At 39.9% G+C, this 14,585-nt stretch overlaps 1 protein-coding gene across 1 annotated transcript; it reads right to left on the bottom strand.

Moving 5' to 3' along the window:
* Positions 1 to 1,022: 1,022 nt before the first annotated feature.
* LOC106903640 (synapse differentiation-inducing gene protein 1-like) lies at positions 1,023 to 10,698 on the bottom strand. The gene is made up of 3 exons (XM_014967600.2): positions 8,847 to 10,698; positions 2,673 to 2,810; positions 1,023 to 1,796 (listed from the first exon to the last, which is right to left on the bottom strand). Exons 1-3 carry the CDS (start codon positions 9,273 to 9,275, stop codon positions 1,638 to 1,640), a joined length of 726 nt encoding a protein of 241 aa, XP_014823086.1. The 5' UTR covers positions 9,276 to 10,698; the 3' UTR covers positions 1,023 to 1,637.
* Between the last annotated feature and the right edge of the window lie 3,887 nt (positions 10,699 to 14,585).

Raw genomic sequence — 14,585 nt, 5'->3', positions numbered from 1 at the left:
AGTTCGTTCAGATTTCCCCTCCCGAAGTCTTCCACTTGGGTTAGGATTTTGTGACAGGAAACCCACAATAATATAGTTAATAAAAAACCTCTAAGTTATTAAATTACAATTAGATTTATGAGAGTAAGATTAATTCAGTCAGATGGATGTTCACTCCATCCGTAAATGTCTAAAAATTTCAAACATTACCAAAGGCTAAGAATTTTTATGACGTGCAGGAGATATGGGGCATAACATATTCATCAAACCTTCAGTGATCCATTGTGCCATTAAATGTGAATGAAGGCCCTTTTATTTGAGGAAAGATCACTCCCCTCAGGACAGAAATGCTCCATCAAAGTAAGTTGATGATCGCTCAGAATGCCTTGATCTGAATTTTAAGTGTCTTGTTCTTCTAAGAAAGAAAATTAGTTCTAATAATTAACAAGAGTAAAATCTTCAAAAGAAAAAAAAAAGGGAGAAACGGTACTTCTCCAGATAAGGTCACAACTTTTATTACTCTGTAGGTTTACTCCACGCATGTACTCACACATTTGTGTCTATCTAGTCATCATGAGCAATAGATGCTGAGCACCTGACATGTTCTGACTGGAGGTTTTTCTTGAATAATCCCTCTAGCGCACCATCACAGGCTCTTTTAGCTACCATGATACAGTGAGTTGAGGAGCCTCTCATCAAATGCTACTCCAATTAAAATATTAGCATTTAAGACTGCCTAAAAACTGCTTAAATTGTGGTAGCACTTGAAATATTACGTAGAGGCTCTTAGTGTCTAATGCAGCCACCCAGAGGAAAGTTTCATGCACAACTTCCTGCCTTCTTTCTCTGCTCATTTTTTAAGTTTGATTATTGTAAAAGAAACGTCCAAGGGCATAACAAAACCCTCTTTAAAGAACTGCTTAGATTTTGTTGAAAACTATAATCTGGATTCATCTTTTATGAACTCCCCCTTTTTCATTTCTAGGATGTAAACCCGCAGAGCTGCTCCAGTGAAAATAAGTGACAGTGAGACATGGAAGGTGTTTCATTATTCATGCCAAATGCATTTATTGACTAAATGTACAGCACACAACAGACACAAACTACCATCATGTCCTGTCTGTCTGGTGTCGTCTTCTCACTTTTCCTGTGATGTGATCTGTTTCTGGTCTATTCCCCAAGAAAAGAAAAAAAAAACAATCCCATAAAATCTGACTTTCTTACCACTTAACAATAAATCTATTTACAGAGTTGCTAAGACACTGATAAACAGATGAAACACCTTTTCTAAAGTTCACATTAAGTTGTTGTGAAAGCCTAAGAGGATAAAGAGGGGTCTCTTTTTTTTTTTCTGAGTTCAGTTTTCAGACAGTTTTCTTTTTCCAACAGTGTTTATTGTTCTTATTCCTTTGGTGGAAATGCTGCATACCAGAAATAAAGACTCAGTTTGGATCAATATGTGGCTGAAGTAATGCTCCATCCACACATGGAGTATTTCCATCCTCTGCTCTCTCTGCTTTAGACATATTTCTCTGTACAGTTTTCCTTTTCTTCATCACACAGGTTTATTAGAGGCAACAGAGATCTGCCCAGCTTTTCCCCTCCTCTCATGCCGCCTCCTCCTACTAATCTCACCCCGCCAGCAGTTGGGCCCAGTGCTATACATGTCCAGGTTTGGACAGGTAGGCTATGAGGGCAACAACCACCCCCACGTACATCCCTGTTCCAACCGTAATGGACAGGGCGGCCAGGAACAGGGCTCTTCTGGAGCTCATCCCCGCTCTGGAGAAGTCTCCCTTAGCAATGGCCTTGCCTGTCTAAAAAAACAAAGCAGAGAGTGATATGAGCTGCTGTGTTACTCATCAGCACAGAGTGTATGAGTAGGAGTTAAGCCACAGTTAAAAGAGAAAAAAAAACAAGAAATGCTCTCAGGGAGCCATTAGTTACCATGGCAATTAGGTCATTATGCCTCTGACAGTGACAAATGTGTTGTTTGGTTGTTTTGGTCATTGAGGGGGGAAAAAGCAAGACCTCTATTTATTCTTCTGACGCATTACTTTTAGCTCTGGTATTTTTTTTTCTCCCAATAACTGCAGAAGATGTTGCAAGGCAACAAATGCAGGCAAGCCATACTTTATAATGTCAAAATTCCTAACTTTTCTTTTCCAGACTCAAATTTCAAAAGTCAGTCTCTCAAAAAAGCAAGGAAGGAGGGGATTGATGGGTAAACAGACAAATATACTTACAAACTGATGTCAGAGAAATGGATGGATGGATTTTTATGTGAAATAAAAGTGACATTTTCTAATTTTCACAAAGTATATGCTCAGAAACCTGAACATGTACTGGGTTTGCTTTGGGTCCTTTGGAACTGAAAGATAAAGACTAGTCCAATCTAAGATATTGTTTATAACCAAAAAGGGGGGGCAAACTGACACATAAGCATAAACATAATATATGAAACCCACTGCTCATACCAAGCTCACAGGCGATAAAAAAAATCTCAGCGTTAATGCTTTCTCTGCCTGCTGCATTTCTGAATTTATGTACTCAATCATCCAAAACAATTGCAAACAGGGTCACAGGGTGGTAAATGGGTTGCGGCAGACACTTGTTTGAGAGCTTGTGCTTGCTGACCTTAAGAGTGGTGCAATCAGAATTAATGACCCGCTCGAGATCTCTGGACCCTGTACCTTGTGAGAGTAGTAAAAGGCAACGATGCCCAGTGGCCAGAAGCAGCAGAGCATAGAGAAGATGGCCAGGCCCAAGTAGTCCCGAGGGGGAAGCACGAGGAAGTTGTCCTCGCTTTCACTATCGCTGGAGCTGTCACTCTGGAAAACAGCACATTTACAAGGATCAATAAAAAACAGTAATCAGATTTTATTATGCTTTCAAGTTTACATTTTGAGTTGGCAAAAAAGAAAAAAGAAAATGAGGCTTTGATCTTGACTGGGACACCTACAAAATGTATGAGTAAGTTAGACTGACACGCAATAGTCAGATGTACTTTGAACTTCTTCAAAGTGATGTTTCTTGACAAGACGCACCCTCCCACTCCTGAGCTTTCCCGCTCCTCCTCTCCCTCCTCAGGACGGGGTCTCTGTCCTTGTTTCCCAAAACCAGCCGTGACAGTCTGAGTTCGGTCAGCTGAAACAGATTTGGTGCTTCTGTCAACACCCGTGAGCAGGGTGACGGATAACTCGGGATTAACGGATTGTTCCATCATCACGAGGTGACAGAAGAAACAGCGAGACGACAGTGTCATTTATGTACTAAATTGCTTCTCCAGCCTGAGAGACCTCCACAATCCTTCCCTAATGTGCCAAACGTCTTACAAGGCATGGCGCGTTCCGCAGTCAGCAGATACTGTCCCTTAATGTTCAAATTCAAAGCCACAGGCTCTGAGCGGGCTAATGAATGAGGGATCTGACTGACACGAGCCCATCAGGCCTGCAGCAACAATAACAGTGTGACATGTGAGTGACCTTTAAGAGGGGGGATGCTACACTTCTTACTGCTGTACCAGAGACTGAGAGGAGGGTTTTGTAAATGAATAGCCTCCATAAGGAGCAGGTTTCATTTGTTAGGCGTGTTGCCTGCCTTCAGGGATCGAATGAAACAGGAAGAAGGAAAAAAAAAGAGAGAGGGAAATAAAAATCAATGCAAGAGGCAGAACTTCAAGCAACCGTTTTACAGGTAATTAAAGGCTGGAAAGCAAGAAGTGAAGAGGCATTCAGGCATGTAAAGCGAAGCTTGTATACATTTTCTCTTGTGTCTTCTGATTTAAACAGACAGCATCATTTTTGTATTCAGAGCAATTTAGCAAAAAGCCATTGCAGGTATAGCCCAATACATTTGAATATTTTTGAAATTTGTAAGGTAAAATATATTATTTACAGCCTTGTTACATAAAGGAGACATTTCAAAAATATTTCAGATAGGTTTTTTTTTTATTTTATTAATTTCTTCCTTTTGTTAATGAAATCTCAAAATTCTGTTTCTCCGGATTTTGCAAAACGGCAATAAAAATTATGTGTAATGCAGAAATATTATATTTTGGTTATTTTATGGCCAACACAATCCCAGGCAAGACTGCTGCCCAACAACCAGTCACTCGTACTCCACACAGTAGAAGATTTTTTTTTTTTTGCATAGTGGAAAGCTGGGTGAAAGGAAAAAATCTTTTCAAAAAGATGAAAATACACAAGAGCAAGACAAAAACTGATTATCAACACAGAAATGTTGGTCTACTGAAAAATATGTCATACGAATGAGATGTGTGGTCAGGATTTTGTTTTCAGCCGATGAAGCGGTGGGTGGGTTGTTGCAGAACAACAAGGTTGCTGTCATTGGTCTTCTTTTTTTAGAATACCCAGTTTGGTGACCAATCAAGTGCAGTGGTGTCATGATCACTATACCAGATACTGGTACTTTTGGCAGTGTGGGTCAGACCCAGGTTTTTCTGTGAAAGGAACATTTTAATTTTGATGAAGCTTGTTCTCTTACATTTAACGACAGATGGCTGATCTGTCTTTGGACAAACACGAGCAGCTGGCCTGACTTCCCAAATGATCACTGACTGTGAAAATCTAACACTGGACCTTAAGGAACTTGGATTTTGTGGCTTTGCTTCATAATACTCTCAAGGATTGGGGTTGCTTGTGCACATTTCCTTGAACCACACTTTTTTCTTGTGTTCAATTTTCCATAAATATTCATAGATTCAGCACTCTGTAAACTTAATATTAATTATTAATATTATTGATGTTTATGAAGCCTTCTATTGGTCTTAGGTAATTTTTTACCACACTCTAAAAAGAAAAAAGTTGAACCAACTTAATTGAATTGCTTCTGTAGGTAACAAGCAATTCAATTAAGTTTATCCAACTAAATTTATTAAGTTTAACCAATTCAATATATTATAATCACCCAACTCAATTTATTAAGTCAGTCTTACTCAAATCATTTAGTTTACTTCAAAAATGGTAAATAAACTTAAATAGCACTTTTGACCACTGAAAGCACATATTAACACATTTATTTAATGCTCAGATTGGTTGGCAACTTGGGATTTAGTACCCAGGGGACACATTAACATACGGCAGGAGGAAGCTGGAGTCGAACCGTCAACCTTCTGATTACAAGGCGACTGCTCTATCCACAGAGCCACAGTCGCTTACTGGGAATGTGTCCCTGTAAGCTTGAGTCATTGTGTCAGACATGGGACAGTGAATTATTTCAAGTAAAGTCAAAGTGAAAAAGGTTATTTAAGGAAAAGATTTGCGTATTTAGATGACACTGTAAAAAGATTATTTAAATTTAGTTTGGAACTTCTTAAAAGTTTGAGTTGACTTTCTGTAGAATTAAATCAAAGAGATTTTAAATGTTTATTAGAACAAAATAAATGATTTGAGTAAGAATGACTTAAATTTGTCATGTTAAACCCCCTTATGAATTAAGTTATAAAAACTTAGCAAATTGAGTTGGAAGAACTTAGTGAATTGAGTTGGATGATCATAATAAATTGAGTTGGTCAGACTTAGGATACAAAACTGGCGTTGAACTCAATTGTTTTAAGTAAAGTCAAAGTGAAAAGTTCCTTCAGGTTAAAGATTTGTAAGTTTTGAGTTAAATGAACACAAAAAAGTAAGTTGTCATAGCAAAAGCAAAAGAATTAAGTTAAATTAATGTAAATAAGTCCATAAGATGAACTACAGCCAAAAACACTTTTTAGAGTGCAGGTTTCAAAGTTTTCATTAGTTGTAAGACATAATCAACATTTACAAGAGATGTATAAACTCTTATATCCCTTTCTCATTACTGAGATGCACCTGTATTTTGAGAAAATCACGAGACGGAAGCACAAGATTAACAAGCAGTTAACAAATAGCAAGCTTTGCCAAGATAAAATTAAGAAATTCCCTGTTATTTGATTTATGAACACAGCCCACCTGGATAGCCAGGTGTGTCCATCAGAACAGCAGCTGGTCATAACCGCATAAATAAACTACAAGCGCGTGTAATCTCCCGTTATCTCTGTGGCAACACTTGATAACAGTCCAGAGTGACCAGAGTGTTCAGTCGAACTGACAGCCTCTTTGATGCCGACTCCTGTCGGCTGGGTTCGCTGCTCCTCCCCGGTCTGCTCTGTCTGGATAACTGATGGAGGCTCCACCAAGACACACTGCCTCTAACAACCCTGTCACAGCTCTCTCCGAGGCCTCGTTAGCCTCAGGAGGGGATAGTCGCCTCAGCACACAGAGAACCGTGCTGGCTGGGGCAGTCACAGCGGCATCGTGGAAGGGGGACTTGCTATGTTGGCACCTGTAATTTGTTTCTCCCCCGTCACACACATGTCAAACATCTGCCAGTTCAGTTTTCCCTTTCGTTATACAGTACGGCTTCATCTCCGGGTAAATAAAAATGTACATATGAACATTTTTCTTTTTTTCCCCCCCATTTTTATTCCTGAAACTCCCAAACTCTCCCCGTTTGCTGCCGTTTCTCGACACGGCGCAGCTCTGCATTAAGTCTGCTTTCATGATTTATAAAACACATAAATCATAGGTGCACAAGCAGGGAGGCGAGTAAAGAAACACAGCTGCTCGTAATGCAGCTCGAAATCCAGCTTTTCATCAAACATCTCTATTCGTCAGATTTATTTGCCCTTTTTGAATTGAAATAGAAAAACTTCAGCTGGAGGCTCACCTGCTACGAGGGCCATGCATCAGCCGAGTCCCGCCTAATTCCCTCAAAGCAGGACATTACTTATAGCATTAATGGAGCTTGCTTCAGTGTCTCTATCCATCTGCCAGGCCTCCGAGTGACAGGAGCTGGCGCGATCATCAGCTCGGTTAGGGTGCTATACTTCTTCCTCTGCCAGCTCAGAGCCCTGGGTATTTCATAAGTGTCCTTGCTTAAAATTAGATTTTCTACACTTCTGAAAAGAGTTTCTCTCCATGCTCCTTTTTTCTCTTCTCTGTCTTTTTTTTAAGCCATTATAGCCCTTAGACCAAAAAAAAAAAAAAAAGTCTGGACTAACAAATTCAGATATGAAATTTTCTTTGAAATTAATAAAACAAAAGCAGACTTATATACCGCATAAATTTTTTAGGACCCTAAGTACGTGGACTGTTTGGAGAGAAATTTTAATCACATTAAATCACGCCGGCCCTCCATAAGAATAGCAAACTGAATAGGTATTACTGCAGTCTGTGCATCATGACTCATGTTCTTTTACAAGACGTCATTCTGTGCTGGATAAAAGATCATCTTTAATCACCGAGAACAAATCAGCATCATAATCAGCCTGTCAAACACTCAAAAAAACCTGTAGTAATAAGATAAATACCAAAAACTAACACTGCATCACCAGTGTGGCAAAGTGGTGGCAGCATCATGCTGTGGGGACGCTATCCTTCAGCACAGACAGGGAAGTCTGTCAGAGTTAATAGGTGATAAATACTAAGTAAAGCTAGAAGAAAAACTGTTTTTGGCTGCGAGACTTCAGATCAAGGCGGAGGTTCACGTGGCTAAATAGTCAGAGCTACAATGATCAGAGCATTTTCATATGTTAGATTCATAGAGGTCAAAGTCCAGATCTGAACTGGGAAAAGTTCATGCTCACAAACAGTTTCCACCCAACATGACTGAACTGGGCAGAACTTCATTCCATGCACAAACAAAGAGAGAAATACTACAAAGATTTGTAGCTGTAATTCAAGTTAAGAGGTGTTTTTTTTACAAACTACTGCCTCAGGGAAAATTTATAAAAATCCACACTTTCAGCTTTTTAAAAATATTTAAAATCATGTATGCTTGTAGACTGCAGTTGGTGGCACTACTGTCTTATCTCCCAGCATTATCTTATCCTTCCACTTCACAATTACACACAACTTTTCTTGGTTTATGACATAAAAATCGCTGTAAGAGACATTAAAGTTTGTGGTTGTGATGTAACACAACGTCAAAAACATAAAAGTTTATGACAGCTGTTATACTTAATTAGTTTAAATGATTGAATGTGAGAGAAAGTTATGAAGGCAATTAGCAGGTGAGATCTCAACCTATTAATTTTGACAATCTAAAACATCTATAATAAATATCCTGTGGAAACCCCCCCGCCCCAAAAAACAGCATGTTTCACATTCAAATACAAAGATTTGCTCCAGTTTAAAAAAGTAGAACTTTAGGCAGTGGTTCTGTTGATATGCGTACTCTCTAAGGAACTCGCCTCAGTTTGGATTTTGAAGCCAGGCACCATCTACACTTCTAAAATTTGGATTAAAACTTTTGGTTTTGGTAAAAAAAAAAAAAAAAAAAGCAAATCTGGGGGAGCATGGTCCATCACTTTAGTCATTATCCTGGACTGCTCTGGGCTGCCACTGGGTCTTTGTCCTCATTCAGCCATACTTATCTTTAGTTTGGATGTAAATTGCTGCTGGCAGTAACTTTGTTGATATTTCTCTTTTTATCTGCCTCGCTATTCCAAATCAAAATGCTTTTAGACACATTATTTTCTCTGCCCCTGAGGCAGATGTCCATCCGACTTGAATTTGGTCCTGGTTCTTCTCCCTTCCTGTTTCAAGTGCGGTTTGATATTTTATGAGCTAGAGTTATAGAACGGGTCCTACTGAACTGAAAAGTTTTTCACTACACTCGAATTAACTCGACTTTTGACTTTGAGCAGAAATGAGTTTGATTACAACTTGAACCGGGTTGCATTTAAATGTTTCATTTTTTAATTTTTGTGCTTTTTGATAAATTTAGGTTGTGCTAATTACTGAAATAACAACCAAATCAAGCTAATACATGAGGAAAACCTTTGTGGGGATGCAAAGAGGATTTTCTTTGGTGTGATCCCAGACCTCGTACTCGGGACACTGCTCCTCCTCCACCTCGTATGACACCGTCTGGATCTTCAGGTCCTTCTCTCCCTGCAGGCTGATGTCCACAGTGTTTTCTGAGGAAACCCCATATGAAACAGTATCTTTACTCTCTGTGAAAGTGGTCTCAAAGCTCTCGTTTTTAGAGTCCTTGCTGTGAAGGCTGACGTCGTCCTTGAACAGGATGAAGTTGGGCCTGTAAAAAGCCTCCACAGCCAGATGGAGAGAGGTGGCGTCCAAGAATTGGGGAGTCTTGTGCTTCCCGCTGGTCCCAGTGTAGTAATAATCGATCAGGCTGTCCTGGTATGGCTGGTTTGAGTAGTCACACTGGTAGCCCTGGTAGTCGTTCTGAACCGCATGCCTGCTGGTTTTGTCCAGCAGGGGGTTTTGAAGCTCGCTGAGGCTCTCCATGATTGATGGGCTGCTTTAAAATCTCGAGGTTGGAGTCCAAAGAATCTCTGTCAGTGTTGTAGCTGTGAAAAGAGAAAAAAAAAACAAAACAAACAAACACATCAAGCAAATATAGTTTCTAAGAAAAATGACAACGGTAGCTTTTCACAGTGGCACATTCTTTTTAAATTAGGCGCAGCATTGCAGGGTAGTTCAAGCCACACATTCTGGTTTAGGTATTTTAAAGGAATTCAGAGCAGGAAATGTTTCATTTTATTGGCAACTGACATTCCTCTCACAAGCTTGCAGCAGACAGAGCCATGAAATCACCATCTGCTGTATGTTCTACTGTTGCATCACTTGCCCACAGTTTCATACAAACATGTCAGGGAAAAAAAAAAAAATCCTTCAAATGTGTCACGCTTGGTTTTACTGAAAACTGGGGGAAGTGAGGCAGGTGCTTCTGAATTTGGTCTCATGATTCAATTTATCTTTCTGATATTCTCACAATCCCATGGGTTAAATGAGGAAAAAATGGTTAAAGGGACAATTCAGGACTTTTTTTTCTGTTCTGTTAAAAGAAGCTAAATCTCTCTTGGCAGCCTAATGTAGCATATAAATCCATATTGTTCGTTCAAAAAGCTGGACTTAACCGCTAGACCAAAGATGACCTCTAATATCTTAAAACGACTCCAACAATTGTCATCTTGTTTGCAGTGGGAGGTTAATCACACAGAAGCCACAGATTATTTACAAGGCAAATTGAGGTAGGAGGCAATGAACCACCAATTATCTTTCTGTTGAAGCAGCATAACCTGTTTACTGTCAGATGTCTGAGAAAATGATCTTTGGTTTAATAAAACTGTTCAAATTGTTCAGAATTCTTGTACAAAAAACTCAGACGTCGAACCAGAAAATAAAACAAAAAACAAAACAAAACAAAAAAAAAATACTGTCTTTCTCGCCAACATGTGCACATCACACTTGCAAAGTCTGCACTACTTGGCTTGTTATGAAGGTATTTTGCACTTTAAAGTCTCATCTCACTGCTGTTTCACTCGTGAGTTCAACTTCCAATCCAACTTCATCCTCTTCACTCTGTACAGTTACTGGCTGTGAAACATTTCTGACCAAATGGTGTTTCTGGGGAAGGTCAGTTACGGTTTTGTTGCATAACAAAATTTACAATAAATACAGTAGTAGCACTTTCTTCTTGTCAGATTACAGTAAATAAGCTATTGAGTACTGAAACACGTTGTTGAAAATATGCTAATGGAGGATAAGCAATTTCATAGCACATTTGTGATTTTTACATAACTTCACAGATACTTTATCAGGAAATAGTCCTTCTGTTCTGGAAGATTATTGATGATGCACAGCCTCCAACCTCTACCTCCCATAATTAAAAGATTCTCACTGTAGTGTTCACATAAAACACTGTGAAGTCTTTAGGAGTGTTTTAAAACAGCAGATCTCCACTTTCAGTCTTGTCCCTTCGCGTCTCACACTGGCTGTTTACTGGAGACGCCAAAAGATAATCTGCTGCATGCAATACAGTAAACGGATTCCGCCTTCACATGGTGCCGTTAAACTCAGGGTAATAGACTTACTCTGAGTTTAATGACGCCATGTGAATGTGAAACCGGTCTTGCAAAACACTCTCCAGTTGATGCCAGCTAGTGAATACATCTAAGCTTTTGCTATGAGTCCAGAAAATAAAAGTATGTGCTTTAAACTGAACACTTTTATTTATGTTTAACACTCTCATTTTGTATTACAAAAGGAAGTAGTTATTGAATTATGTTAACACATTTAGCAATGGAGGATTTTCTGACCCCTGGTAGTCTCAGATTGTTTCTGTAGGGTACTTTTAGGGATTTTGAGTGAAACTAAATGGCTAAGGACAAGACAGAAAAAAAAGAAAACCATTGTGATAATACCTCAATGACTAAATGTTAGCTGCTAATGAGGCTTCTGATGTTTTAGTCATTCTGTATCATATTAGTGAAAAAACGAGCATTTAAATCCAAATCATGTCACGTAACCCAATGCTGGGCAACTCGAACAAAAAAAAGAAAGAAAAAGCCTTAAATCCTGAACTAAAAACAGAATTGCATCTAGAGAACAAAACAAAAAGAGTAAGAAAAGGCAGTCACTAAGGCAACAAGTCTGTCAGTAAGATGGTGGGCAATCTGGGCATGTCCTGATTTGAGTACGCAAATGTTGTGCTTTGTGTAGCAAGTGCAGCGCCAATGCGCCAGATCGTCCTAAATCTAGCAAATCCATCTCTCATGGTTTGATTAATAATAAAATTAGATCACATCCAGTGAGGCAGCTGCACTGAATTAGCTGAAAACTGGAAAACAAGGTCCCTCTGACAAAAAAAGAAAAAAAAAAAAGAAAAGAAAACTGTACAAGGCTTGATTTATGAGACAGACGTTGAGGGGCGGAGATGACCTGCAGATCTGCAGGAGACCTTTGAAACCTCTGACCCCAAGAGAGCCAAAGCTCAGGCTGCCACGCTGGATTTCACAGCTGTTTGCTGTGGAGATGCATGACTAATGTAAACTGAATCTGAGCCCAGAGTCACACAAACACAAGCACACAGAAGCCTCAGAATCAATATCTACAACAATGTGTCCATCCTCACACGCCTCTGAGGATGAGCCACAGTCCAGATAAGGGATTCCATTACACACTACATTAGACAAGGAAAACCACATCACACATCCAGGAATAAGTGCACTTGAGTGAGGGCTCAAGTGCACTTAAAATAACTGATGATGCCTGTTTTTGTTTGACCACAGCAGTTTTCCTCCTCTCCTCGAAATGCACGCAACTATAAATATACACTTCCCCACAATTGCGTGACATTGCGTGGCTTCACTTAAAAGTGCTGAACTGAATGTATTGAGCAAAAATTAAATATTTTTGCTCAATACAAAATATTGAGCAAAAATATTGTTCATTTTTTTGTGCAGATTCATGTCTTTCTGTAAAAATCACACACCCACACACACACACACACACATAAAAGCATATAGGGACATTGTTGGTATACCAAACATGCCCGATTGCATCGTTATCTTACCTGTCGGAGAAAATCCCGCCGCTGATTTTCTCAGCATCGTTCTTCGGCGCAGCTGAACCGATGGAGAGGGATGGACGAACCCACCATCCTCTACTTCAGATTACGGCCAGTTTTGGAGGAAATGATCGTTCCGGTGCTATACATCCGTGCGGACGAGGAGGCTTTTCCGTGGAGTTGGCGCGCGGTGTCCTGCATGTCATGGCACCACTGCTGCGTCTGGTTGGTAGATTTTACGCACGGTCTATCTGTCTGAGCTCCAAGCAACTCCGACGGAGGGCGATCCGACTCCGGCTGAGTGGCCGGCTGTGGGCGGCGCGGTGTAAACTCTACTGTCGACTTCACGTTTTACAAACTTGCTCGCTTGGGCGTCTTCCTCGGTTTATGGGTCTGACATGCCTGCTGGGGGATTTTTACGCACCCCCGCGCCCAATGGTTCCGGTTGCATAAGCTGAAAGTCCTTTATTGGCTCCTGAGATAGCCACTTGTGCCTGTTTTTGATCATATGAGCCACTTGTGTTGATTTCTTTCACAATCTGCTTGAGTGTTATTCATCCCCACTGAGAACGCCTACTATGTGAGAGAGCCACACAAAACATAAAGCTCCATCACTCCTCTGCATCCTTCTCTTTATTCACACGTAAGACTTCTTTGAAATTGATTCTAAACACAGTGAGGCATTAAACCATTGTTGGAGTGATTTCATATTTGTATGTGATTAAAGTTTTCAAAACATCTTGTTCATTTATTGTGAGGATGCCACTATGAATGTATTCTTTTCTCTTGAGCTTTTAATAACATGCGGCAATTTATCATAGCAAACACTGTTTACATAACACACAGGGCTATACATATGCATACATACAAACATGTTTATGTCCCTTGAATGTCTTAACATTTATAACCACTAACTTCAATTAGTGCATAACTGTTAAACTAAAGGAAGACGCTTTATGGGTTTAAATATTTTTAGAAATAAAAATCTAAACTGGCGACCTGTCCAGGGTGTATCCTGCCCTCTCGCCTGTTGGCAGCTGGAGATGGGCACCAGCACCCTGACCCCAGTGGGATGAGGGTGTAAGAAAATGGATGGATACAAATCTAAAAAGTGTGGCCTGAATTTGTATTTAACCTCTGAGTCAAAATACCAAGTTTAATCTATGAATGCTTATGCTAAGATTAAACTCATCTGGATCTAGTGACAATATGATGTCAGTTATAAAAATGATTCTGTTTTTCCAAACTGATTTGTGACAGTGCCCCATAAACAATTAAATGCCATAGATTTTCCTCCCACTTTTAGAGTTTGCAATGACACAGAAAGGTAACATACTTTATATATTGGATGGTGAACCTCCGTGAACATAATTTTTATGTATTGCTACAAAGTCCTGATTGGATTTAGACCATACAATGGCAAACCCACAGCATTATGCTTCCAAAACCATGTTTCACAGTGAGGATGGTCTGTACAGAGTGAAAATATGTGTCTACCAACAATATCATAGTTGCATAGAGGTCTAAAATGTAAATTTTAGTGTCATTTTACCAGTTCCCTCTTCCTTCATCTGTATGTCTTTTGGTTCCTACTGTGGTTTCTCATGTTACATGCTAAGTCCCCCCCCTCCCCCTGAAATAACGATACAGAAAAACGAACACATGGACGTATCTTATTGAGAAGAAGGACTGTGTTCCACTGGCTCATAAAAATGCCAGGAGTTAATAATGTGGAAGCCCAGGCTCTGTCACATTCACTGGGCGATGCATTAGGGTGCTGATGGACACTTTATGGGGGAAACATGGGGCTGCATTTATAAGACAGGGCTCACACGAGCCGTGTCGCTCTCTGAGTCACCTTGTGTTCACATGCACACGGCGACGTGGCAAAACATCCCAGCCGTCTTCAATGATGGATACTGCTCCCTGGGGAGATGAGTGTATTAGGAAAGAGAGTGAGGGTGGGAAGTGCGGAGGCAGGAGGGGAACCTGTGACTATTTACCTTCTTGGTGCAACTCCTTCTTTCTCAACTGTCAGTTTTAGTAAAATTACAAAGGATCTTCTTTTATTTGAATTTGCGCCAAAATGTCAACATGACCCACAAATGCGATGCAAACCCGGCGCCACATTGAGCACAGATCAAATCTTTTAATAAGAACAAACTATTTTCCGTGCTACTGTAGATAGTCTGTGAATATTCATGCTTCTCCCTGTGCCCCTTTCTTCTGCTCTATTTTCTACTCTA

This window comes from Poecilia mexicana, unplaced genomic scaffold (genome assembly GCF_051168715.1).
Source record: "Poecilia mexicana isolate PSO_F unplaced genomic scaffold, ASM5116871v1 scaffold_22, whole genome shotgun sequence".
NCBI classification, from domain to species: Eukaryota; Metazoa; Chordata; class Actinopteri; order Cyprinodontiformes; family Poeciliidae; genus Poecilia; species Poecilia mexicana.
Note: the sequence above shows the minus strand (reverse complement) of the source record. Positions and strands in the feature narration are given on the sequence as shown.

Excerpts from the sequence above, each read along its gene's own strand:
- LOC106903640 (XM_014967600.2), bottom strand. The coding sequence starts at position 9,275 with ATGGAGAGCCTCAGCGAGCTTCAAAACCCCCTGCTGGACAAAACCAGC. Across the intron at positions 2,811-8,846 it reads AGCAGTGTCCCGAGTACGAG|AGTGACAGCTCCAGCGATAG; the intron begins GTCTGGGATCAC and ends GCTGTTTTCCAG. Across the intron at positions 1,797-2,672 it reads CCTTTTACTACTCTCACAAG|ACAGGCAAGGCCATTGCTAA; the intron begins GTACAGGGTCCA and ends TTGTTTTTTTAG.